At 55.0% G+C, this 24,865-nt stretch overlaps 1 protein-coding gene across 8 annotated transcripts; it reads right to left on the reverse strand.

The window, feature by feature from the left end:
• Positions 1-128: 128 nt before the first annotated feature.
• On the reverse strand, positions 129-24,598 carry STARD3 (StAR related lipid transfer domain containing 3). Of its 8 annotated transcripts, XM_025280204.3 has the most exons (16): positions 24,448-24,594; positions 14,293-14,514; positions 11,717-12,022; positions 6,199-6,276; positions 5,766-5,843; positions 5,585-5,683; positions 5,068-5,185; positions 4,766-4,864; positions 4,481-4,536; positions 4,019-4,111; positions 3,304-3,366; positions 3,039-3,134; positions 2,593-2,672; positions 2,403-2,507; positions 1,284-1,377; positions 129-880 (listed from the first exon to the last, which is right to left on the reverse strand). In XM_025280204.3, exons 3-16 carry the CDS (start codon positions 11,969-11,971, stop codon positions 776-778), a joined length of 1,419 nt encoding a protein of 472 aa, XP_025135989.1. In that variant the 5' UTR covers positions 11,972-12,022; positions 14,293-14,514; positions 24,448-24,594; the 3' UTR covers positions 129-775. The 8 variants fall into 8 exon arrangements, with proteins under 8 accessions (XP_025135989.1, XP_025135993.1, XP_025135991.1 ...); XM_025280208.3 differs by lacking the exon at positions 14,293-14,514 and having other exon boundaries at positions 5,585-5,638; positions 11,744-12,022; positions 24,448-24,598; XM_025280206.3 differs by lacking the exon at positions 14,293-14,514 and having other exon boundaries at positions 11,744-12,022; positions 24,448-24,598.
• Positions 24,599-24,865: the final 267 nt, after the last annotated feature.

Raw genomic sequence — 24,865 nt, forward strand, 5'->3', positions numbered from 1 at the left:
GTCCCAGCTGGCTCTATTCTGGCTCTGGGAGGGCAGGTCTTGTGTAGGCTGTAGCAGGGCTCCTTCCCCTAGGCCCTGCGTGCTGCCCTTTTTTTTTCACTCTCAAGAGGCCAGGCTGCAGGGGCTGGTTTTTTTTTTTTTGAGTTCCTGTTTTTAATTGGCTCAAATTACAAAGGTCCCCAAGGAGGCACTGGGAGGTGGGGGTGGAGGGCAGCAACCTGGAGAGAGCCTGGGAGGGGCAGGCTCCCTGCCAGTGCCCACCACCCCCACCTGCCACCCACACCCCTACAAGTGGAAGTGCAAGTGGAGAAAGGTCCCAGACCCTTTAAATAATCCTAAAAAACCATGATGAGAGAGGAGCTCCCACACCTTCACACTGGTGATGAGCTGCCCTAACTTTGGTCCTGGCCAGGGTCCTCTCCCGCTGAGTCCGTGGCTCCTGTTCCAGACCCCGCCCCAGGCCAGGTAGGGGACAGCGGGTCTCCTCCTCCCAGAGGCAGGGAGGCCATGTAACAGTTGGCAGGAAAGACCCATTCGGCCCAGCAGCAGAGTCCCAGCGCTTGAGCCCTCAGCCGGCCATGGCCACCCCCAGGCGCAGTGAAGCTCGGTGTAGGGCGGGAGCTCAGGTCACAGCGCTGCTGTGGAGGAAGCTCCCCCCTCCCCACTGCTGAGGCCAGGTCCTCAGTGGGCAGCAGGAAGCCCAAGCGGTGCCCCTCTCTGGCTCTGGAGGCCGTGGCAACAGGACCCTGGCCCGCAGGGTGGCGAGGAGGCACCTTTATGCCCGGGCACCCAGCTCTCCGATGCGCTGCCGCAGGTGGAAGGCAAATTCAAACATGGTGGCTGCGAGGCTCTGGTGGATGAGGTACCGGGGCAGGCGGCCCTGGGGGAGGCGAGAAGTTCCAGGAAGGCCGGCCCTCAGCAGGGGCTCCCCCTCAACAACTGGTGCCCGAATGCAGGTGCAACTCTGGCATGCAGCCGAGACTGCCCTCTCCCCCACCCCTGGTAGGAAGAACATGCTGTACCCAGGTCTTGGCATGAGTCACACAAATAGACCTGGGAGGGGGTGGGCTGGCAGCCAGCCACCCTTCCTCAGGCCTCAGGAGTCAGAGGTAAAGAGGGGAGGCACAGGGCCTCAGGGCGAGAAGACCATCTGGACCCTACCCCCAGTTTCAGAGAAAGAAAGGAGGCGGAGAGCAGGGAAGCCGGGAGCAGGGACGCCCAAGGTCACACAGCACAGTCCCCTCCACTCCGCAGAGCCTGCCTCGGAGCCCCAGCATGCCCACCTTGAGATCTGTATTAAGGATCCAGATGAAGGTGCAGACTCGGGGGTTACTGGCCGACTTGAGCACGACGAAGCCCCCAGGACCATTCTCTCCCCTGAGGAGAGATGCACTGGTAGGGGACCTTGGAGCCAGGCGAAACCCCTGATTTCCGCTCTGCCCTGACCCACCTTGGACTAGGGTGGAAGGGGGAAGGGAGCTGCTGGTCTGAGCAGGGCCAGAACAGGTGTCCCAGAGGCCACAGGATACAGCCCCCCACCCCACCTGCCATGGGGTGCTCAAATCCTCCTTCAACAGCAGGTCGATGTTTGCACAGCCCCAGGGGCAGGGCGTGTACCACCTTCCAGCTCTCATCTAGTCTGTCCAGGGACTCCGGTAGTGTGGGGGTGAGCACTTCTCACGGGGCCCAGCTCTGGGAGCAGTGCAGAGCCGCGGGGCTCCACGAGGGGGCGCCCTCTTGGGAGGCCTCAGGCCTGAGCGGTAGGATTCCCATCCCATCAGCTCCCCTGCCTCCATAGATAAAGGAGCTGGCGTCAGGAGGGGAAACGAGCTTGCCCATCACCCAGCAAACACTGTGGTGGTGGCGAGACCAGAGCCCCGGGCTGACACGCAAAGAACAGCGGTCTCTGCAGAACCCCAAGACAGAAGGGGAAGTGTCGGGTATCTGGGAGGAGGCCACCCACAGCGCTAGGACTAGAGAGCAGGGGGGCTGGAGGAGGCCGTGGAACAGTCGGCAGAGGACTCAAGCTTCTTCCTTTGGGTACCTCCAAGCACCATGAGGGTAATGCAAGGCCAAGGGACAGGGAGAAGGGGATGAAAGGCAGGAAGGTGATGCTTCAGAACACAGAGCCTCCTGCTGTGCTGGTCCCCTAGACCAGCCACCTCATGGCTCCCAGCCCCCTTCCCGGCTGGCCCCTATTAATCGCCATCCTCGGTCTACCCTGGAGCTCCCCCGAGCCTGGTGGTGGTTCCAGATAAGCAGGATTAGGGACAGTGGGACCGGGGACAGGAAGGCGACCTCAGCAGGAGAAAGTGCCCAGCTGTACACACCAGTCCTGCCCTGTTCTCACGGCCACGAGGGGAGGAGCCAGTGCGCATGGCTCCAGGCAAGGTTCAGCTCACCTGACGTATTTGTGCGTCGGGGGCTTGGCGCAGTGTGTGGTGGCGATGCCCGAGGACAGGTATCGGTCTCGGCGCCGCTCGATGCGTCGGACATTCACAAAGTCCCTGGAGGGGGATGATTAGATGAGGGGGGTGCGTAGAAGGTCCAAGGGCAGGAGGCCTGCCTGAGGGGGCGGGTAGGGGGGCTCACCTGGGGGAAACCACGCCACCCGCGGCCCCTGAAGACACATCATAGGAGATGAGGGTGTTGTCCTCTACTCGTTGTAGGATCTGCGGGCGTCAGGGCAGACGTAAGGTGCAGCCACCCCAGGAAAACCCCGGGGAAGGACCCAGCATCTCAGGAAAGCCCCCAGGTCAGCCGGCTCTCTGCTCAGGCCCCGTAATTAGGAGCCACTTCCATTCATGGGCACTGGGCCCAGCACTCTGAGCATTTCATTCTTCCATCTTCCAGACCCTCTCTTGGAGGAACCTATTACCACCATCCCCATTTTACAGATGGGAAAGCTGAGGCCCAGAGTAGTTCAGTATTGCGACCCGGGTCCCCAGGGGGTTCACTGTTCACACTGGACCAAGCCCTCACCTGCCTGGTGGCTCTTCCCCGAGGGGTGCCAGGCTTGGACCGCCGGCTCAGCTCACCTGGCAGGCGGTCACTGTCTTGTTCCATAGCACCATCCTCTCAGGCTGTAGGATTACCTCCTGGTACACCAGCTCCGCGGGGCAGGGCAGGAAGGTCTGGGGCAGGGCGGGCAGAGGGCTGGATGGTGCCAGATGTACTTGGGCACACCAGCCCTTTCCTGTTGGGTGGGAGAAACCTGCCGGAGGGTCCCCACACCACCAGGCCCTTCCTGGATGGAGTCCCAGGCAGAGCAAGAAGCTCCAGAGCACTCTTTCCATCACCCACCTTCAGAATGAAGGTCTTGCCGTGAAAGGGAATCTCGATGGTGTACACAGTGTCCCCATATTCCTATGGCAGGGACAGAAGGGCACCAGGAGGTGAGTGGAGGTAGAAGAGGGCCGGGTTGAGGGCAGGAATGGGTGAGGGGCAGGGCAGGATTTTAACAGCTCAGAGGAGAAAACTTTAGGAGTTTGGGGGATATCTGAGCAACCATTAAAAAACAGTGGTTATGACAAATGTCCTGCCATGAGGAGAGAAAGGCTTTTGATATCAAGTTAAAAGGCAGGAGCACAGCTGTGGCTGCAACCACAAAGGCCTGTCTCTCCAGGCCGCCGAGGCTGCCAGGGGAACTGGCCAGAGAAAGGGACGGGGATGTTTTCCCCCTGTTTTCCAAGCTCTCTGCCATCTTTCTAGATAATATTGTTTTGGTCATGAAACAAAACACCGGACACAGCACAGAAGCCTGGCTTCCCCTTCAAACTGGAGCTGAGGCAGCAGAGCAGCAGGGGCGGGGTCGTGGGGGGGGGGGTGAGCAGGGGAGGGGCGCTAGAAATGTCCAATCCAGGCCAAGGGGCTGACCCCAGGGCCCAGCCCCCTCCCCTGGGCAGAAATAGGGTTCCAACCCGTGCAATCTTTGGGCTTCTTTCTCAGGCCTCAGAAAAGGGAGGGAAAACTCCCTACAAGCCAACTCTCAGGGTCCCGTGGGAGAAAAGTTTCTTACGTTATTCTTCTCAAACTTCCAGTTCTCTTCTTGGGCTAAGATCTGGTCCACCACCGCCATGGCCTCCTTCCCCTGAAGGATGTACTCCCGTTCCTGGCCAGGGAGGGGAGGCAGGAAGTGGTCAGCCTGGGAGCTGCACCCCTCTGGGTCTTTCTCTAGACACTCCACACATCTCTTTCAAAGGCGTGATTCAGCTGGATGTCCAGATGCAGGGTTTGGGCTGGTCTCCTGTGCCCGGTGAGCTCCCGGGGACCAGGTGCTGTGGTTGTTACCCCAGGGCCCAGGCAGGAAGGGGACCACTGGGCCTGACTGACAGTGAGCCAGACACTCAGATGGACACTGACAGGCCTTCAGGCTGCATAAGGTCTGCCCTCCTCTGGGAAGCCCCTGCCCAGCTGGCCGAGCCCAGTGCTGGCTCCTCTCTGGGGTGCCCACCCCGGGTAGGGGTAGGCAGCCAAATACCTGGGCAGAGAAGCTTTTCTTCCCAACAATTTCGTCATCGGATTCATTGTCAGACCCTGCAGAAAAACAAGCATGGGGGACAACGGGAAGAGGTGGGGAGAAGGGGTGGGGGGTGAGGGATTGGGGTACAAGTGCAATGGTGTGTGGGGGGATAAGATTGTGTGTGGGAGAGGGCTGCTCGCTTTCCCCAAGGAGCTGACAGAGGACGAGAAAGGACAGACCCAGCCATCCTGCTCCTCATAAAGCCCCTCCCTGGAGGTAGTTCCCCCACCCACCAACCCTCACCTGCAAAGGATTCTGGGGGTGAATAGAACTGGCCTTCAGATAGAGCGCCGGAGAAGAGCAGGGGTCCTCGGGCGACAGCAGCCTGGGCGGCAAGGTACCCTGGGGGGCAGACGTGGGCAGCCATTGTCCCAGACCAAGGACAATCTATGCCTTGGCAGCCTAGGGTCCCCTGGCCCAGGCTCTTTTTAAGGCTCTTGAAGGCAGAGTTGGCAAGAGAGCTCAGAACTGGCCCTCATGCCAGAAACTCTCCTCTCTTGGGTGGGGGTGACCCTCGCTGCATCCCCTCACCCCCCAGCACTCACATCGCTCCTCCTCAGCCTCCTGAGGTAGGACTTTGAAGTCAAGGAACCAGGTCTCCAGCCAGGCGAGGACAAAGGAGACGATGGGGAGCAAGTAGCCGAAGGCCCCTTTGCTGAGCAGCTGCGGAGGGAGGGGGCTGAGCTCCACAGCCGGGGGCCACCCCAGACCCAGAGCCCCACCCCGGGGCTGCTGACTCTGGCCTACACCCCACTCCTGGTACCAGCTGCTTGGGCCCCCCCTGTGGCACATGCCTCTGAGATGGAGGGATTAATGAATTCTACAGCATGATACACTAAGGTCAGGCTGGAGGAAGAACTTTCTGTTCTTAGGGTTTCAGCAGGGCAAGTGGGCAAAGCCAGTGAAGCTGACCCCTTAGAAAAAGCCAAGGACAGGAATCCTCCTCATCCCACCCTGACAACAGGGACAGAAACCCAAAGTCAGAGAAGCAGTCCCTTCTTGGGACGAGCCCATCCCGCAGGCCAGATGCCCACCAGACCAGCCAGACCCCAAGCCACTGACCTCAGAGAGGATGACCTTGACGATGAGGAATGCACTGGACACCAGCGTGGTGACCTGTCCAGGGGAGGGAGAGAGAGACAGACAGAGCGAAGACGGAGCCTGGGGAGTAAGTTCTCCTCCATCCCATCCCATGAGCCAGCCCAACCAGGGCCCGAGAGCTGCCAGGAAAGTGGCATCTTACCGCAATCACCCACCAATGCCGGAGCCTCAGCACTGCATAGCCCAGGAGCAGTCCGGAGAAGCGGAAGAAGGCCAGGACCTGGCAGGGAAGTGGGGGAGCTGTCAAAGGCAGCCATGGGCCCCACCCTGGCCGAAGGCTGGCCGCCCCTCCAACCTGCTCCCCCAGGATTCCCATGTAGTGTGCACGCCCTGGCAGGGAATGGCCGAGGCCAGGTCAGTGCTTTTTTGGGGATTACATGTGACGTCCTCGGATGGGGGTCTTGTCTTCCCCTCCCACTTGGGGCTCTCTGAAAGTGGGGCCTCATTTGGGAACAGGCTTGAATACAGAGGGCTCCCTGATCAGATTAGGATGCATGCTGCAGGAAGAAGAAAATCCAGCCAAAGAACCCTGTCCCTGCTCCCTCTCTGCCCGCAGGATCTCCAAGGCCACTCACAAAGATGTCAAAGAAGGAAGTTTTAAAGCTGTAGTTGATGATCTCCTGCTCCAGGTTCTTCTGGATGCCTGTCTTGGTCTGGAAGAGAGAGAGATGGGTAGGACCAAGTCCCCAGGGCTGCCCTTTGTCCTCCCAGAGAGGGCAGGTGGAACCTGGAGGAGAGGCTGTAAATGCTCAGCTACCACCTGAGGAGCCCCGAGGCACCAGGAAAGCTCAGCCAGGGGCCTGAGACCCCAGCGCTGAGACTGTTCCTCTAAGGATCCAGGCAGTCCAGATAGGCAGAGCTGAGCCTCCTGACACTCGTGAGCACACTACCTAGGAAGGGGCAAGCCTGGAGGGCCTTGGGAGGTGATGGGCCCTATGCAGGCGCTATGCTGGCAGACAGCGAGCTGGGAGCTGGCCTCTCCCATGATTTCCTCTCCCTCCCACCACTGCGGTGCTCCATCTTCCCAGCCAAGCATCCATCTGGGGTGATGGGGACCAAGGGTGGGCAGTGGTGTCAGACAGAGCCCCAGGTGGCAAATCGATTGATTAGGTTTGTACTTAATGGGCAAAATCCATCAAGCTGCTAGAGAGGATGGCATGCAGAGTAAGCAGACTGGTCCTTGCCTCTGCCCTTGCCCTAGCCACCCACACATTTTCAATGGGATCCCTGAGAGCCTGGCTGGGGAGTAAGGAGTCCGGATGCCCACTGAGAGCTAGACTGCAGCCTGATGCCTCAGGTGGAATGGGGTGGCAGGCTTGTGCCTCTGCAGGTGGGGTGCCAGCTCCCAGAGAAGAGGGGCACAAGGGGACTCTGGGGGATGGAGTTTGGGAGCCCTGAAGGGGAAGACCCTTCACGATTACCTAGATTAGGGCTTCTGATTTCTGGAAGATGATCTGAATTGGGGTGGTGGAGGGGGGTGAGATGTTAAAGATACAGATGTTGAGATGCTGGGTCTGAATCTCGGGGTGAGCCGAGCATCTGGAATGGCTGTAAAGCTCCTGAGTGATTCTGATGCTCAGGGCAAAAGCCAGCCATCTGGACAGCCCCTCATTGAGTCTCAAGCCCTGGTGCATCCCCATCAAATGCCTCAGCCTCAAGACCACTCTGCACCCCATGGAGTCAAACGCCTTGCTGACATCACAACCCACCCCAGCCTGATCCTCCTCTTACTCCTCAGACTACGCCCTCTTGGGATCCAGAGTCAGAGCTGCAGGTGGGGTGCCAGCAGAGCTCCAGCTCTGTCCACAGAGCTCTCTCTTCCACGGTTTTTCTCTTTACAGAGAACTCTCCCTTGCCTGCATACCCACTGGCCAGCCCACTGCATCAGGACTCAGGACAGTAGAGTTCCTGCCCTTGTTTTGCCAGCTCTGGCTGCAAGACCTTGGCGCCGGTCTTACAGCCTGGTCAGGGTCCTTGCATACACTGGGCAACACACAGTCTGTTAGAAAACTAAAAATAGGGACTTCCCTGGTGGTCCACCTGGTGAAGCCACCAGGGAAGCCCAAGGGGATCATCCAAAGAAGGTTTAAGACCTCTGGAACTCTTCAAATGACCCTGAACCTCACTGATCCTCAGCTCTCTCATCAGTAAGGTGATCCTTAAGGACCAGTGGCTAAGACTCTGTGCTCCTAATGCAGGGGGCCTAGGTTCAATCCCTGGTCAAGAAACTAGATCCCATGTGCCACAACTAAGACCCAGTCAAATAAGTGCTGTGTGCACAGTCGTGTCCGACTCTTTGCGACCCCATGGATCATAGCCCACCAGGCTCCTCTGTCCATGGAATTCTCCAGGCAAGAATACTGGAGTGGGTTTCCATTTCCTTCCCCAAGTAAGTAAATAATAAGTCAAACTAAGTAAATAAATATTAAAAAAAACGAAAAATACATATGTTTCAAAGTATGAAAATGGCAAAATTGAAAAACTAATAAAATTTTAATTGTCCACCAAGAGAAACATGATGTTAATTCTCTAAACTGTTAAATTCAGCGTTCTGAAACTTTTTGTCAAATTTGAAAATAATTTGGAGGTTAGATTTTCTCACTCCACAAGCATTTTCAAGTCTGCATGACGACTGTTGAGCTATTACAGCCAGTATAGCCATACAGATTCCAAAGTAAAATTGCCAAACATTTTTTCAGCTCTTTTCTGTCAAGAAAATATTATACATACATTTAATGAAGGATGTGGGTGAATTTTAGTGCCTGCTTTGACGCTGGAAAGTGAAAGTGTTAGTTGCTCAGTCGTGTCCGATTCTTTGCGACCCCATGGACTGTATCCCGCTAGGCTCCTCTGTCCATGGGATTCTCCAAACAAGAATACTGGAGTGTGTTGCCATTCCATTCTTCAGGGGATCTTCCCAACCCAGGGATCAAACCTGGGTCTCCTCCACTGCAGACAGATCCTTTACCGCCTGAGCCACCAGGGAAGCCCAAGGGGATTGTCCAAAGGAATAAAGTTTAAGACCTCAGGAACTCTTCAAATGACCATGAACCTCGCTGAGCTTCAGCCCTCTCATCAGTAAGATGGTCTGTAAGGTCCCCCATGGCTGTGACTCCTTCTTGCTGAAGGTGCCAGCTCACCTCTGTGCACAGAGGAGCATCACCCTCAAAGCCTTGCCTTGCCTTCCAGCTCAACATGCCCAGAATCAAACTTCACCCCTAAACCAGCTCCTTCTCTAAGCTCCTCCTTTGTAACAACAGTCATTGTTTTCCTGACCCCTGAGCTTGAGACGGTTTGTGACAGGTTTGTGACAGGAGGCAGTGATCAAGACCATCCCCAAGAAAAAGAAATGCAAAAAGGCAAAATGGTTGTCTGAGGAGGCCTTACAAATAGCTGTGAAAAGAAAAGACGCAAAAGGCAAAGGAGAAAAAGAAAGATACACCCATTTGAATGCAGAGTTCCAAAGAACAGCAAGGAGAGATAAGAAAGCCCTCCTCAGTGATCAATGCAAAGAAATAGAGGAAAACAAGAGTGGGAAAGACTAGAGATCTCTTCAAGAAAACTAGAGATCTCTTCCAGAAAACTAGAGATACCAAGGAAATACTTCATGCAAAGATGGGCACAGTAAAAGACAGAAACAGTATGGACCTAACAGAAGCAGAAGATATTAAGAAGAGGTGGCAAGAATACACAGAACTACATAAAAAAGATCTTCATGACCCAGATAATCACAATGGTGTGATCACTCACCTACAGCCAGGAATCCTGGCATGCAAAGGCCTAAGGGTCTTAGGTAGCATCACTATGAACAAAGCTAGTGGAGGTGATGGGATTCCAATTGAGCTATTTCAAATCCTGAAAGATGATGCTGTGAAAGTGCTGCACTCAATATGCCAGCAAATTTGGAAAACTCAGCAGTGGCCACAGGACTGGAAAAGGTCAGTTTTTATTCCAATCTCAAAGAAAGGCAATGCCAAAGAATGCTCAAACTACCACACAATTGCACTCATCTCACATGCTAGCAAAGTAATGCTCAAAATTCTCCAAGCCAGGCTTCCACTGTGAAATTCCAGTTGCTCAACCTGGATTTAGAAAAGGCAGAGGAACCAGAGATCAAATTGCCAACATCTGTCGGCATCCATCGAAAAAGCAAGAGAGCTCCAGAAAAACATCTGCTTTATTGACTATGCCAAAGCCTTTGACTGTGTAGATCACAACAAACTGTGGAAAATTCTTAAAGAGATGGGAATACCAGACCACCTTACCTACCTCTTGAGAAATCTGTATGCAGGTCAAGAAGCAACAGTTAGAACCGGACATGGAACAACAGACTGGTTCCAAATAGGGAAAGGAGTACGTCGAGGCTATATATTGTCACCCTGCTTATTTAACTTATATGCAGAATACATCATGAGAAATGCTGGGCTGGATGAAGCACAAGCTGGAATCAAGATTGCTGGGAGAAATATCAATAACCTCAGATATGCAGATGATACCACCCTTATGGCAGAAAGCGAAGAACTAAAGAGTCTCTTGATGAAACCGAAAGAGGAGAGTGAAAAAGTTGGCTTAAAACTCAACATTCAGAAAACTAAGATCATGGCGTCCGGTCCCATCACTTCATGGCAAACAGATGGGGAAACAATGGGAACAGTTGGAGACATTATTTTTTTGAGCTTCAAAGTCACTGCAGATGGTGACTGCAGCCATGAAATTAAAAGACGCTTGCTCCTTGGAAGAAAAGCTATGACCAACCTAGACAGCATATTAAGAAGCAGAGACATTACTTTGTCGACAAAGGTCCGTCTAGTCAAGGCTATGGTTTTTCCAGTGGTCATGTATGGATGTGAGAGTTGGACTATAAAGAAAGCTAAGCACCAAAGAATTGATGCTTTTGAACTGTGGTGTTGGAGAAGACTCTTGAGAGTCCCTTGGACTGCAAGGAGATCCAACCAGTCCATCCTAAAGGAAATCAGTCCGGAATAGTCATTGGAAGGACTGATGCTGAAGCTGAAAGTCCAATACTTTGGCCATCTGATGTGAAGAACTGACTGATTGGAAAAGACCCTGATGCTGGGAAAGACTGAAGGCAGGAGGAGAAGGGGACGACAGAGGATAAGGTGATTGGATGGCATCACCGACTCTATGGACATGAGTTTGAGTAAGCTCCGGGAGTTGGTGATGGACAGGGAAGCCTGGCGTGCTGCAGTCCATGGGGTCACAAAGAGTCGAACACAACTGAGTGACTGAACTGACTGAGCCCGAGACCTGGAGGAAGGACACTTGCCATCCAGAACTCTGACCCACTTTGCACAAGGAGAACAAGGGGAGGCTCAGAGAGGCTGAGTCCCTCACTGAGCTCACACAGTTGCTATAGAGCAGAAGCTGGGACATGGGACCAAGCCCAGGATGCCCTGGTTCCATGCTCCTGCCTCTGCATCAGGCCCTGTCAGCACCCAGAGATTAGGTCCCACTGCCAGCTGGCCAAGCGCTGCATGGCAGGGGTAGGGGGTGGGCAGACTCCACCCTGACAGGCAGCTCTGTCTCCAAACCATTAGGTGGAATCTCACCAAAACCAAGAGGCCAAAACTGGGGACACTGGAAGAATGCCCAAGGTGGGGAAGGAAAGCTGGGCGTCACTGGGAGTCTTTACGGATTGCCATCCACTGTTCCCTCCGCTTTCGGCACAGCGCCTGGGACACAGCCGGGACTCAGAAATGTTTGCTGAATGAATGAATGAATGAACTAAGCCAGAGAGCAATGTAGAGCAGATAGAAGACAAAGGCTCTGATAGCTCCACCAGAGCCTTCTGGGATCCCGCCTCCTTTCTCAAGAGTGTCCACTAGGGGCCAGTGTGGTGCAAAGGTGTGAGTTCTGGGTTCAGACCCTGGGGCGCGAGTCTGGGTTCCAGCCCTGCCTTCTTCACACACTTGCTGAGAGACCTTGGATAAGCAACTTAACGTCTCTGTGTTTCTCTCTCTGGAAGATGAGAACAGCTATTCTTCTAGTCTCATTCTTCATTTTACCCGGAAATCAACACACCCCCAGATGCAACCCTCCGAGGCCCGGGCAATACCCCTCCCCCAATCTGACCTGTGCCCCGAGCCTCCTCCCACTCACGTTCAGCTCAATGATCCAGAGCAGGGAGATGAAGAGCAGGTCGAAGGTGACGAACAGACAGAAGGTGCGGCGGACGTCGGAGATGGCCCGGCGCTTCTCCGACAGCGGCGGTGGGAGGAGGTGCGAGGAGAGGCTCTGGCTGTGGGATAGCGACGAGCCCAGGGAGGCCACGGCCGGCAGGCTGCGCTCCAGGTCGCGGGCCAGCAGGTCCCCGGACAGCTTGCTCATCCTGGCGGGCCCCCACCTCCAGCCGGGTTGGGCTGGGCCTCAGCAGCACGGCTGCAGGGAGGCAGGGTGGCTGGTCAGGTCCTGGGGTCAGGGTCCAGGAACACTCAGGAACCTCCTTCGTCCCTTCAAACGCAGCCCCAGGACCCCGATTTGTTTTCAAACACATCTGCCCCCCACCCTCCGCCTAACTCTATGGCCCAGGGCCCTCTCTGCCTCATTTCCCTCTGTGGCCTGACTTCCAGGCTGGAGGGGTCTGAGCATCCTTCTCCCTCTGTCCTGCTTCTTCACCCCCCCATCCCAACCCCAGGCAAAATCCTGCAGCCCCATGGTCACCCTTGGGGGCCTCCTGGGTCCTCCCTGGGGCCACAGCCTGTTCCTGCCAAGCCCTGCCCTGTAGTTCAGCCTCTGGGCCTGTCAGCAGCCTCTGGGTCGGTCCCACCCCCAGGAGAAGTCAGCCCCAAGCTCTGTTCTTTGTTTTCCAAGCACAAAGCCACATTCCCTCCCAGCAGCCAGCCCTACCCTCCCACCCCCTGATCCATGGCAACTGGGAGGGACTTCCTAGAGAAGTGTCTCTGCGCAGGCCAGCCCCGGAGGGATGGTGGGATGAAATCTTGGTCCCTTCTCTCACCCCCGCCTCAGGCCCAACCAGCTCTCTCCTGCTCCTAATGGGTGGGCGCGTCTCCAGGCTTTCTCTCCCCCCACCCACAGCAACCACCTCTAGACAGCCAGAAAAAGCTTTTCAGAACATGAATCAGATCCTGCCATTCCCTCTTCACAACCCTCCAAGGGCTCCCCGCTGGTCTGAGGATAATACATCCTCCTCATGGTGGCCCTTGCAAGATGGGGCCCCATCATCTCACTATGACGGCCACCCTGGCCTTCTAGGTCCCTTTAAGCGGCAGCCTGGTCCTGCCTTGGGGGCCTTACACCCAGATCTCCCCAGTCCTTCAACTGGCAGCTCCAAGGCCCTCTCCTCACAGCCTCGCACCCTCCTTCCCCAGTCCCAGTGAATTTACCGGGCTTCACCTTCTCCAGTAATCTCACTGCATTCCATGTCCACACAGGGCAGAATGGTTCCTCCTATTCCTCACACAGGACAGCAGAGGCTCCAGGAGGTGAATGGATATGACCATCCATGCCTTACCTGCCCATGTGACCATGAGGTTGAAACCCTCATAAACCCGAGAGACAAAGTGGGCAGTGGGGCACTCCCTCCCTGCTGAGAAGCCCCCAGGCCTATGGTCCTTGCTCTACCAATCTGCTGGCAGGGACCCTCAGAGGCCCTGTTCCCCAGGCGAGGGAAGGAAAAATTTAGGCTAGAGCAGAGGGGAGCTGAAGCAGCATGGTGGGGCCTGAGTCTCTGGGACCCCATGAAGAGTCACCCTGAGTCTTCTCACATGCAGAACCAGGGGGCAGGTCTGGGGGCCACTGGAAGGGGAGCCCTGGATCTTTGTGCTTGATCCTGGGAAGGCCAAGATCTAACCGGTCCCCCCACCATAGCCGTCCGTCCCCTCCACACATTTGCTGTCTGGTCTCTTCCATGCTTCTGCTACTAAGTCGAAAACAAGCCCCTATTCTGTGGCCAGAAGGGTTTCTGAGCAAGCCGGCTCACCCATCCCTCTACCTCTGTGCCAACCCAACAGTCAGGACTGACTGTTCTCAGCAGAAGCACCAGCCTCTACTACTCTTTCGGAGTGCCCATGCTAAGCTCATCTGGGGGACACTGAAGGAAAGCTGGACCAGCTCTGGAAGGTGGCAGCCAGAAGAGGGGGCCAGAAGAGGCTGCTGCCAATGGGACCCCCCCAACATCTATCAGCCGGATCTGGTGTCAGACTCCACGCTCAGCATCCCTCACTGTGACACAGCCGCAGCCCCAGGGCGGGTGACATTTCCTTGTCTCTAATAGCCCGCTCGTCTTCTGCCAGACCTGTCTCCATCTCTCCTCTCCTGTCTCTCTCACAAGCTACCTCTTCACCATTCTTTGGAAGTGTCTCTGTACCCCCTCCCACGTCTGTCTTTATTCCGCCCCCTCTCTGGGTCCTCCTCTCCACTTCTCTCCCATCTGCGAGTGTCTCTCCACCCCCATCAGATTACTCTCTCTCTGGTTTTCTTATGTGTCTCTCTCTCCTTTCCTACCTGCCTTCACCTTCTCCCCCTTCCCTGGCTCACTGCAGGGTGCTGTGGCTTCCCCACTCCCTGTCTGCTCCCGGGTCTGTCTAGTCTTGCCCCCTGGCTTTCTCCCTCCCTCTCTGGGGACAGGACCTGGGTGGCAGCAGCTTGGGTGTGAGACACACTTGGCATACAGCAGCACTGATACTCACACACCCAGACGACCACGTGGAAGTGAGAGACACAGAGGGGGGCCGAGAGCAGAGGTGCTGGGGAGTCCGAGAGAGCTGCCGACGCGGGGGTGCAGGGGGTGAGGGAGCCAAGCACAGGGGGCTCTGCAGCAGGGCTGAGGGCTTCCAGCCAACAGTCGGAGAGAGCAGGGTTCTGCGTCACCCTCCTCCGTGAAAGAAACTCAGCATCCAAATAAGCAAGAGCTGGAAGAGGTGAATGAGTTCAGGGGCAGCCATTAGACCTGAAAAACTTTGGGCAAGTCCTTCTTAGCAAGCCTCCATTTCCCTATCTGGGAGAATGGTCCATTTTTTTTTTTTTTTTAATGTATTTATTTTTTAATTGAAGGATAATTGCTTTATAGAATTATGCTGTTTTCTGTCAAACATCAACATGAATCAGCCATAGGTATACATATGTCCCTTCCCTCTTGAACCTCCAGGAAAAAGGTCCGTTAAAAAAAAAAAAAAAAAAAACCCTTTTAAGAGAAACTTAACATCAACCAAAAAACCTTACCTAGGGTCTCAATATATAAAACAGATATATTTGCAGGGCAGCAAAGGAGATGCAAACATAAAGAACAGACTCATGATCACAGCAGGGGAGGAAGAGGCTGCGATGACTTGAGAGAGCAGTGCTGAAAGAGAGCAGTAGTACCCAGGACCACATGCAAAACAGCCAGCCAGTGGGAGCTTGCTGTGCAATGCAGCGAGGGCTGGTGCTCCTGACATCCCAGAGGGGTGGGGTGGGGAGGGAGGCAGGAGGGAGGTTTAAGAGGCAGGGGACACGTTTATACGTCTGGTCCATACTGATGTATAGTAGGAACCACCAAAATATTGTAAAGTAATTATCCTCCAATTTAAAATAAAATGATTTTTTAATTAAAAAAAACATAAATGTTGATGTTTGGCAGAAACCAACACAATTCTGTAAAGCAATTATCCTTCAATTAAAAAATAAGTTAATTAAAAAAAAAAGAAAACAGAAAAAAACTGGGAATTACCTGAGGGTTCAGGGGTTAAGACCTTCACGGCCAAGGGCACACGTTCAGTCCCTGGCTGGGGAACTAAGATGCTGCAAGCTTCGCAGTCCAGACAGTAAATAAATAAAATGAATAAAAACAGGACTGTATAGGTCCTGCCATAGGATGTGGCCACAGAGAGCCCCACAAGTCAGCCTTCCCTCAAACTCCATCCGGGGTCACCCTGAGGAACCTCCATGGGTGTGGTTTGAAAAACTCACTCAGATGACGTCAAAAAGTTTTGAGTTCCCTGAGACCACCTGCCAGCTCCAGATATGAAAACCACCTTGGCCTAGAACTGCTCTCAACAGTCCCCAGAACACTGGCCCGGGAGGATGGAGGAGGCTGCCGGCAGGGCAGGCTGGCCTCCACCCTCCCGACAGGGGAGGCAGAGGCACGAACGAGCGCAGGAGGCTGGGGGCGGCAGGGCTGCCACCCAGCCCCCTGGGAGCAGCACCCCCCTGCCAAGCCCACCACCTGCCGTCACCAGCCCCTCCCCAGCACCTTCAGAGGTGTCAGGAGGGGAGCAGCACGTGTGGCGTGAAGAAGTCGGCCTGGGCTGGCTGCAGACGTGACACCTGACGTGCTTGTGGAAGCTCAGCTGCTTGGAGCGAGTGGGGTGGTGGTGGGGGGGAACTGTTGGTTTTTCTCATCCTGGGTCAGAAGGGTAAGAGGGGTCGGGAGGAGGAGGCCAGGCAGGTCTCTGGGCGCAGGGAAAGCTCTGGGGGCCCCTCATGCCCACTTCCAGGCCTTCTCTGACTGGCCCCAGGAAACGCTAGCCAGGGGGCAGCAAGAGCTTTTGGGTGGGTCCCCACTCAGCAGACGACAGCAGGCAGCTGGTACCTCTGAGGCCGGGGTTTGACCCTTGGTCTGCCCTCACCAGTCTTGCGACTGGGGCAAACAGAACATTCTGAGAATCAGCTTCTTTAGTTGCATTAAATAAGGGGAATGATAATATACTTAGTGCCACAGAACTGTCCACTTAAAAGTGGCTAAAATGGCAAATGTTATGCTGTGCATGCTTTCCCACAATAAAAGGCAGCATCTCCCATCTGTGATTACTACCAATGATTGCTGCCCCACAGGCATTTAGGGAAGTGTTAGGGGAAGGATGGCTGGTGTTTGGCCGGTGGGGGTGGAGATGGAGCAAGCGGGTGGGCAAGGCCGTTCAGGTGAGAGGTGTGCGGTGTGGGGGGGTGGGGGCTTACACACGACAGTGATGTGTAATAAACTGCCCCCAAAGGCCTGAGTTCAAATCTGAGCTCCACAGTTCATGTGCCAGATGACCCAGAGCAAGCTGTCCAAGGCTTCAGCCCAGGCTTCCTCCTTTGTGTGAGCTATGGGCCAAGTTACAGAGGCTCCAGGCAAGCGTGTGCTCCTGGGGAGGTGGGCGGGGGGTGTCCTGGCTCCCTGCACAGGCTCTGGGGGGAAGCCCGGACTGACCTCTGATGCTACCCCTTCCCACTGGTGCCTGATCCCCCAACCTCCCCCAGGGCTCGATTTCCAGTTCTTAGGTGGCTGGGGCACAGACAGGGCTCTTCCCAGGCCTCAGTCACACCCTGGGCTGGAAGCTCCAACCACCTCTCTGCCAGTCTCTGGCTGACATTTCCTGACCAAAGCAAGTCTGCAATGCGCCTATGTCTGTCACTCACTTGGCAAGACTCCGAGGCTGCACCTGGAAATGGGGACTGGGGGATACCTGTATTGACCCTGGGGAGCCTGGTGGATCAGAGGAGACAGCGGTGCATGGAGAGCACGGAGAACAGCCCGATGCCACAGAGTAAGGGCTGCATAGACAGGAGCCACGGCTGCCGCTGCCGCCTCTGCGGGCCTCTCCCCTTCTCCTCTGCCCAGCTTCCCATGGAATGTCAGGCCAACTTACACAGGTTCCAGATAGAGCTCCCTCCACCAGCTAGGCTCTGTGACCCCGAGCAGACGAACACCTCATCTATGTCCAGAAATGATTCTCACCTCAGAGCAGTGCGGCATCTCCAAACCCTCTCCCCAGGCCAAGGGGGCAGTAGACGTGGGCTCCAAACACGTGCCCCACTTGTATGCACGAGCATGCTATCGCTTCAGTCATGTCCAACTCTTTGCAACCCTGCAGACTACAGCATGCCACGCTCCCCTGTCCGTGGGATTCTCCAGGCAAGAATACCGGAGTAGGTTGTCACATCCTCCTCCAGGGGATCGTCCCCACCGAGGAACTGAACCTGGGTCTCCTGCGACTCCTGCATTGCAGGCGGGTTCTTTACCACTGAGCCACCGGGGAAGCCTGGATTCCCACCTTACTAGTCACTGAACCTCTCTGTGCCTCGATTTTCCTCTCTATAAAACGGGGTAATGGTAGTATCTGCTTCTTAGAGGTATTACAAGGTTTAGGCAACTTTTTACACATAAGGACCCAGAACAGTCCCCAACAAAGAGTGACTGCTATGGAAGGGTTAGCTAACATGACCCCTGTCTCATCTTAGGTGGAAACAGTCTCGAGTTCTGACAGCCTCTGTGGGATGGCTTCAGGCCAGGGCTGGGGTTGCTCTGGATTGAGACTCTGCTGATGCCCAGGTTAATGGAGAATCCACAGACGGGCAGCAGACAGAGGCTCTGTGTGCAGAAGAGGCTGGTCTCGGGTTGTGTTCTGCCACTGGCCAGCCTGGGAGGAAGCTGGCTCAGGGAAGGAGGACAGCAGACCAAACAGGCCTGCGCACGATCCAGACGGGCCAGAAGAAAGCAATCCGGGATGGCAGTGGCCCCGGCTGGCCCCCTGCAGACATCCTCTCCTTCACTCCTGGCATCCGTTGCCGGGAGCTGTAGAGGTGACGAGACTGAAGCTTGGAGAGGCCTGCCCACAGCCTGGACAGGGCGGAGCTGACCCCAGGGGCACGTGGGCTTCCCCTAGTGCTGGGCAAACCTAAATGTGGCCACCTTCAGGCCCTGTGGGGAGCGAGGTGTCAAAAGACCCTTAAGAGTTTAACAGCCAGAGCCTGTAGACAGCTCAGCACCTTCCCCTCCACATCCAAACCATGAACAAATCCTTCCAAGTCCAGCCAGTATCTGCCACTGCTCACCACTAACAGCACCCTGCCTGAGCCACAATCTCACATTTGCTACAGCTTCCTGACTGCCTCCTTGCCCTGGTCCCAAGTCGTTCTCAACACGGCAGACAGAGGGACCACAGTAAACGTCAGGCTGCACCTCCTCGACATCCCAAACTTCCAACAGCCTCAGCTCCCCCACACTAAAGGCCAAAGTCCCCATCCTGGCCTACAAGCCTCCTCTTCCCCTGGTGCCTTCTGCTCCAGCCACACTGCCCTGTGGACACATCCAGCACGCTCCTACCCCAGGACCCTTGCTCCTGCTGTCGTGTCTGGATTTCCTCCCCTTGGTCTCTGCAATGTTCCTGCTCTCTGGAGAGGCCTTCCCTGAACCCTCTATTCAGCCCCAGCCTGCATTCCCTCACCCTGCTTCCTTCTTCATGGCACCCATCACTGCAGACATTATATGTTTACTGGTCTGCTTCCTGCCTGTCTTCTCCCACTGGATCAGGGACACCCTGCCTGCTCACGGCTGCATGTCTGGTTCCGGCAGCAGTCTCACAGCAAATATTGAGGAAGTGTGCTGAACAACTGCAACATCACATGTACAGGTGCTCCTGCACACACTCACACCCAATCCTGGAGGAGCGGCCCCACCAGACCAGCCTCTGCTGGACTGGACTCCACCCTCAGTTGGAGTCTCGTGTTACCCAGAGCCCAGGCCCTTCCTCCACCAGCAGGCAAGGAGGAGGACTGGTTTCCCAGGCAGCCTCAAGCAGGGTGGCTGCTCCCCTCCTCTTCTCTGAGCCCAGACTCACAGGGAAAGGCCTGGGGGTAGGTTTAAACCCCTAGGATAGCGAGGGTCCCCACCACTCCTCTCTTGTGATGGGATTGACACCCCTCCCCCAATACTCTCGAGCCACTGGCTGTTCCCAGGATACACCATGGCCAGTTGGGTCTCCCTTCATACCTCTAGTTCCCCTGGGAGGAACTCTTAAGTCTTTAGAGACCAGTTCAAAAGTTGCCTCCTGGACAAACCTCACTCTCAGCTCAGGCTTCCCCAAGCCCAGATCTCGGGACCTTGGCTCAGCACTTCAATCCCCACACCCCTAGACTTTAGCCTCAAACTCATCTCTCCTCGAGCCCTTGAGGCTCAGGTCACAGTGTTTGGCCACGCACATGTCAAGTAGGTTCACTGGCCTATGGATCACCCTGGAATAAGGGAAAGTGCATAGATTTGAGGGTTGGTCAGGAGACCTGGAGTCAAAAGCCAAAGGTCATTCTTTATTACTCTGTGGGCCTTTGAGTCTCTCTGAAACTCAGTCTTCTCATCTGTAAAACAGGGATGGTAGAGTGCCCACATCACAGAGCTATTGAAAGAATTAGAAACAACAGCTGCAATGTGCCTGTGCTTAATTAACAGCAGCTATGACTACTATCAGCGGCGATGGGAACAGTGTTAGAGGCAGGGCCCTGGGTCAGGCACGTGCAGCACGGCACTCTGCCCAAACTGAGGGTCCATCAGTACTGCTGGATGGTAGGATGGGCCCTGATCTCAGGGAGCTGACCCAGGATGGTACATATTAGGCTCTCCTGTAGTTCAGGGATCGGTGACCTATGCCATCAGCCTCAGCACAGTTGGCTTCCTAGTCCCTACTCTGCCCCACCCAGACGGCTTGGGAAGTTCCCTGGAGAAGCAGGCAACTATGCCCCTAAAGAGCCCAGGACACAGCAGCAGTGACAAGTAAGATCTCAGAGGCCAAGCCAGGCTACTTCCCTTTTCCTTCTGAGGAAGTGAACAGGGCCTAGTCAAGCCGAAACAGAAACCGTATTCATCACGGAGCACTCCCATACTGCCCAGCCCCAGGAGGTTCTGAAGTACAGTTTACAGGCTTTGCTTGTGACTCAGTTGGTAAAGAATCCACCTACAATGCGGGAGACCTAGGTTTGATCCCTGGGTTGGGAAGATCCCCTGGAGAAGGGAAAGGCTACCTACTCCAGTACTCTTGCCTGGAAAATCCCATGGACAGAGGAGCCTGGTGGGCTACAGTCCATGGGGTCGCAAAGAGTCAGACACGACTGAGCGACTTCACTTTCACTTTCTTTCTTTCACTTTCACTTACTGGAAAATCCTATCAAACTGAGATCTACTCAGCCCTTCAGCTCCCTCCACATGCCAGGCCCTATTAAATGTCAGAGATGTCCCCAGCTCTGTGACTCTACGACCCCAGCCCACTCAAGGGCTGGTGAGTCAGGCCCATCGGTGCTGTTGGATAAAACAGGACTAATGAGGTTGAGTTCTCAAGGTCAGTTTGGAAAGGGCTGGTCCATCTTCCAGGGCAATCTCAGTCCTATGAGCCTAGGGGACAGAAGGGCCCTGCAGGGGTGGGGGTGGTTCAGAACAGACTCCTCCCAGCACTGGCCAGCCCCTTCCCAGGCAGAAAAAGCTCAGAGGAACATACAACAGGCAGGATGGTATACCTCCCTTGTCCCTTGTCCCACTGGTGTGGCAGCTGTCCCTTTGGGGACTGGGAGCCCAGGGCAGTTTCTGGGACATGGTTGTAGATCTGGAGTCAGAAGACAGTTCCTGCTGAGTGAACCTGACCTCACCTCCCAAATCTCAGCTTCTCTGTCTGAGAATGGGGCCAACAATCTCTGTCGTTGAATGCAACAAGTGTGAACTGTCAAATGTACACAATTTTTGGTCTCACCCACACCCTTTCCCCCAAACAAGTCCGAGTGTCGGAGAGCTCGGTTCACCACAGCAGGTAAACTGAGAGCCTACAGCATGCCAGCCACTGTGTTGGTCCCTGGGGATATTCACTCAGGGGGTCCACATCTGGGAAGGGAGGCTGACAGATACAGGCACAGTGCCACGCTGTGATCAGCACTTTCAGGGAGGGGTGAACAAAGGACTGTGGGCTCCCAGAGAAAGGAGCATCTGACCCAGGCTAGAGTGGGGGAGGTCAGGAAAGCCACAGGGAGGAGGAGCCATCTGACCCAGGCCTCTGCATCCATCAGCCAGAGGCAAGGAAGATGGGCACTCCGGGCTTGAACAGAAGCCCAGAATCTGGTTTAAAACACAGGCCCAGCCCACAGGCATGCGTGCTGACCTTACCCCTAGGGCCCTGCCCCCAAATATGGGTACCAAGCCTCCAGACCTCCCCAGGGCATGGTCTCTGCAGGCTCCTAACCCGAGGGGATACTTCTTCGCAGCCAGGTGAAGAAAGGAATCTGCCCTCATGCCCACCTCAGCCCCCTCCCCTGAAGGAGCTCTCCAACTGGAGGATATAGCTTTCCTTTCTCTGAGCCCACCCTGGTCTCTGCCTCCCGCTGGTACTCATTCTCTCACCGAGGGCCCCTAACTGTCAGCTTCTCTGGGAAGTTACTCTTGGCCTTTTTCTTCCTTGGGTTCCCAGAGTTCTGTGTACATTTCTCTAGAACTCATGCTTGAAAGTGAAAGTGAAGTCGTTCAGTCCTATCTAACTCTTTGCAACCCCGTGGACTGTAGCCTACCAGGCTCCTCCGTCCATGGGATTCTCCAGGCAAGAGTACTGGAGTGGGTTGCCATTTCCTTCTCCAGGGGATCTTCCCAACCCAGGGATCAAACTCGGGTCTCCCGCATTGGAGGCAGACGCTTTAACCTCTGAGCCACCAGCCTGGCCTCTAACATTTATCCATTTCCAGATTCATTTCCTGAGCAGAATGATATGGGATCTAGGTCTTCTACTGTTTTGAATCCTCACCCAGATCCTGCCCCTAATGCCCTCTACCCCAGCATTTTATTTACTGACAAAGAGTCAGGCTTTGGAGCTCTGAGGCAGAATGAGAAGCCACATCAACTATTCTCAAGCAGTTGATAAAATTAAAAGTCAGAATCACTGTTCTTTATCCTTCTTATGTAAACAGTAATAATAGTTAACACTGATTTACTGAGCATGCCTGTGCTCATCGTTTTAAGCCCTAAACACACTATTTCATTTAATCCACGATAACTGTACCAAATAGGCACAGAACTATCTCCATTTGCCAAACGAAACTGAAGCACTGCCTTCATCAATATCATAAGATAGTCCTGGGACCCAGGAAGTCCAGTTCAGGAGTCTGTATCCTTCATCATCAGGCTATTATGGACAGGGTGCTGCAGGGACTCAGATGGGACAATATTTAGCCTTGGGCAGGGGCGGTGATCCAGAGGTGAGGCTGCCTGAGCAGAGCACTAAAGGTCAAGTAGAAGGTAGGCAGCAGATAAGAGGAAAAGGGACTTTCTAGGCAGTGGGGCTGGTGCATGCAAAGCCATGGAGACACAAAATGGCAAGGTGTGGGCAAGCACATCCTGCAATGTCATATTATTGGACCTCAGGGTACACATAGGGTAGGAGACAGAGCCGTGTAATCTGTGCTAAAGATTCAGCCTTTCCCATAGGCACTGGGAAACCATTCAAGGGTTTTAAGCAAGGAAGTGACATTATGAGACATCTTTTTCAAGGACCACAAGAGTTACAGTTGGGACACTGGGTTGCAGGCGGCCGTGAACTGGAAGTTCAGTCACCGCAATCATCCTGGTGAGAAGCACATCAACAAGGTGCCGACAACAGAGTCAGAGGCATGGGACCAGGTGCGAAGCATGTTAGGAAGTTACTGGACTAGGTCACCTCTTAGATATGAGAATTGAGAAAGAAGACGAAGTATAAAATAATTCTCAGGTTTCTGGCTAGGATGGGGTAGTTGAGAACAAATGAATCTGCAGGGGACAAGATAAGTTCGCGTTCAGACAGACTGAGTGGCAGCCGAAGCAGAGCCATCCAACTGGTAGCTGGATGGCCAAGCCTGAGGCTCCAGGGAGGGGCTTGGCTGAAGCTGGAGATCTGGGTGCCTTTCTGGTATCCTAAAGTCGAAGCCAGGTTTCCCAGGTGGCTCCGTGGTAAAGAAGAATCCGCCTGCCAATACAGGAGCCGCAGGACACTCAGGTTCGGTCCTTGGAGGAGGAAATGGCAACCCACCTCAGTATTCTTGCTGGGATAACCCCACTGACAGAGCAGCCTGGAGAACTACAGTCCAAGAGGTCACAGTTACACACGACTGAGCCACTGAACACACACAGACACAAAGCTGAAACCATGAGAGTAGATGAGACCATCCAGATTAAGTGTACAGAATAAGGGGCTGGGCAAGAGGAGACTGTGAAACGGTACTTCTGCAGTCAGAGTAGTAGGAAGAAAATAAGGGGATGCTAACGCGGAGGAAGCCAAAATGGGGGGAAGGGGCACATATCCACTATTTCAATTACGAGTTAGTGTCACTGGTGTTATGCACCTTTAAGAACTCAAGAAAGATATCAAAGAGCCCTTCTGATGTCCATTAAGAAGTCATTCACTGCCATTTCCCAAGGAACTTGAGGGAGCCCAGATGACAGTGAGACGGAGACCTACAGGATCTTGCAGATAGTTTCCTGCTCATTTTTAACCCTGCTACTGCTACTGCTAAGTCACTTCAGTCGTGTCCGACTCTGTGCGACCCCATAGACGGCAGCCCACCAGGCTCCCCCGTCCCTGGGATTCTCCAGGCAAGAACACTGGAGTGGGTTGCCATTTCCTTCTCCAATGCATGAAAGTGAAAAGTGAAAGTGAAGTCGCTCAGTCGTGTCCGACTCTTAGCGACCCCATGAACTGCAGCCTACCAGGCTCCTCCATCCATGGGATTTTCCAGGCAAGAGTACTGGAGTGGGGTGCCATTGCCTTCTTAACCCTGACACCTCCCCATATCCAGTTCTTGCTCTTAATACCCAGACACCACCCCCTCACAGTGAAAAGAAAAGCTATGGAGGGCGATCCGGGACGCCCTTCCCGGACTCTTTCGAGTGGGGGGGCCGCGGACTGTCAGCGCCGGAGACCCCTTAACCTCGCGCGGGGTGGAGCTGAGGAAGGGGGCGGAGCTGAGGAAGGGGGCGGAACGTGGGGCGCAGGGGGTGTGGGAGGGGTCGGACGGAACCACGAACGGACACCCGCTAGGGAGACGGGATCCGCTGGCAAGACGTAGCCCTTGTACCACCACCTGGTCCCAGTGACCTCTTGCGGACCCACCTGCTCCATGTCAGCCACGACCTCAGCTCTTCCTACCCGCAACCGCAATCTGACTCCGCCGCCCCAGCAACGCCTCCGAACGGAAAGAGATCTCCCGACGCCACTTCCGCCACTGAGTCCGCCCCCGAGAGCGATCCGGGACGTGCGTAGGACTGCAGCCCCGCCCCTTCCCCTCAGCCCCGCCCCCAAGCCCTCGGGCCCCACCCCCCGAAGTCCGGAAGTGGGGACTGAAGCCAAAGTTAGGCTTGAAAAGAGCTTCCTAACGGTAGGGGGGATTGGAAAGAAGCCCAGAGACATCATCCTTGTTGGGCCACGAAAGCCTGGCACTATGGAGAAAAAAGGATCTTCCCCAGGGGAGGCCTGTGGGGAGAGGGGTGGGGACGGGTCCTTTCAAGGATTTCAATTACTCTTGAAGGAC

This window comes from Bubalus bubalis, chromosome 3 (genome assembly GCF_019923935.1).
Source record: "Bubalus bubalis isolate 160015118507 breed Murrah chromosome 3, NDDB_SH_1, whole genome shotgun sequence".
NCBI classification, from domain to species: domain Eukaryota; kingdom Metazoa; phylum Chordata; class Mammalia; order Artiodactyla; family Bovidae; genus Bubalus; species Bubalus bubalis.

Bases quoted from the DNA above. Each gene is read 5' to 3' on its own strand.
- STARD3 (XM_025280203.3), bottom strand. From the start codon at position 11,971: ATGAGCAAGCTGTCCGGGGACCTGCTGGCCCGCGACCTGGAGCGCAGC. The intron at 5,844-6,198 runs GTGAGTGGCCTT...CTTCCCTGCCAG, and splicing joins CTTCCTTCTTTGACATCTTT to GTCCTGGCCTTCTTCCGCTT. The intron at 2,673-3,038 runs GTGAGCTGAGCC...TGACGCCCGCAG, and splicing joins AGACAGTGACCGCCTGCCAG to ATCCTACAACGAGTAGAGGA.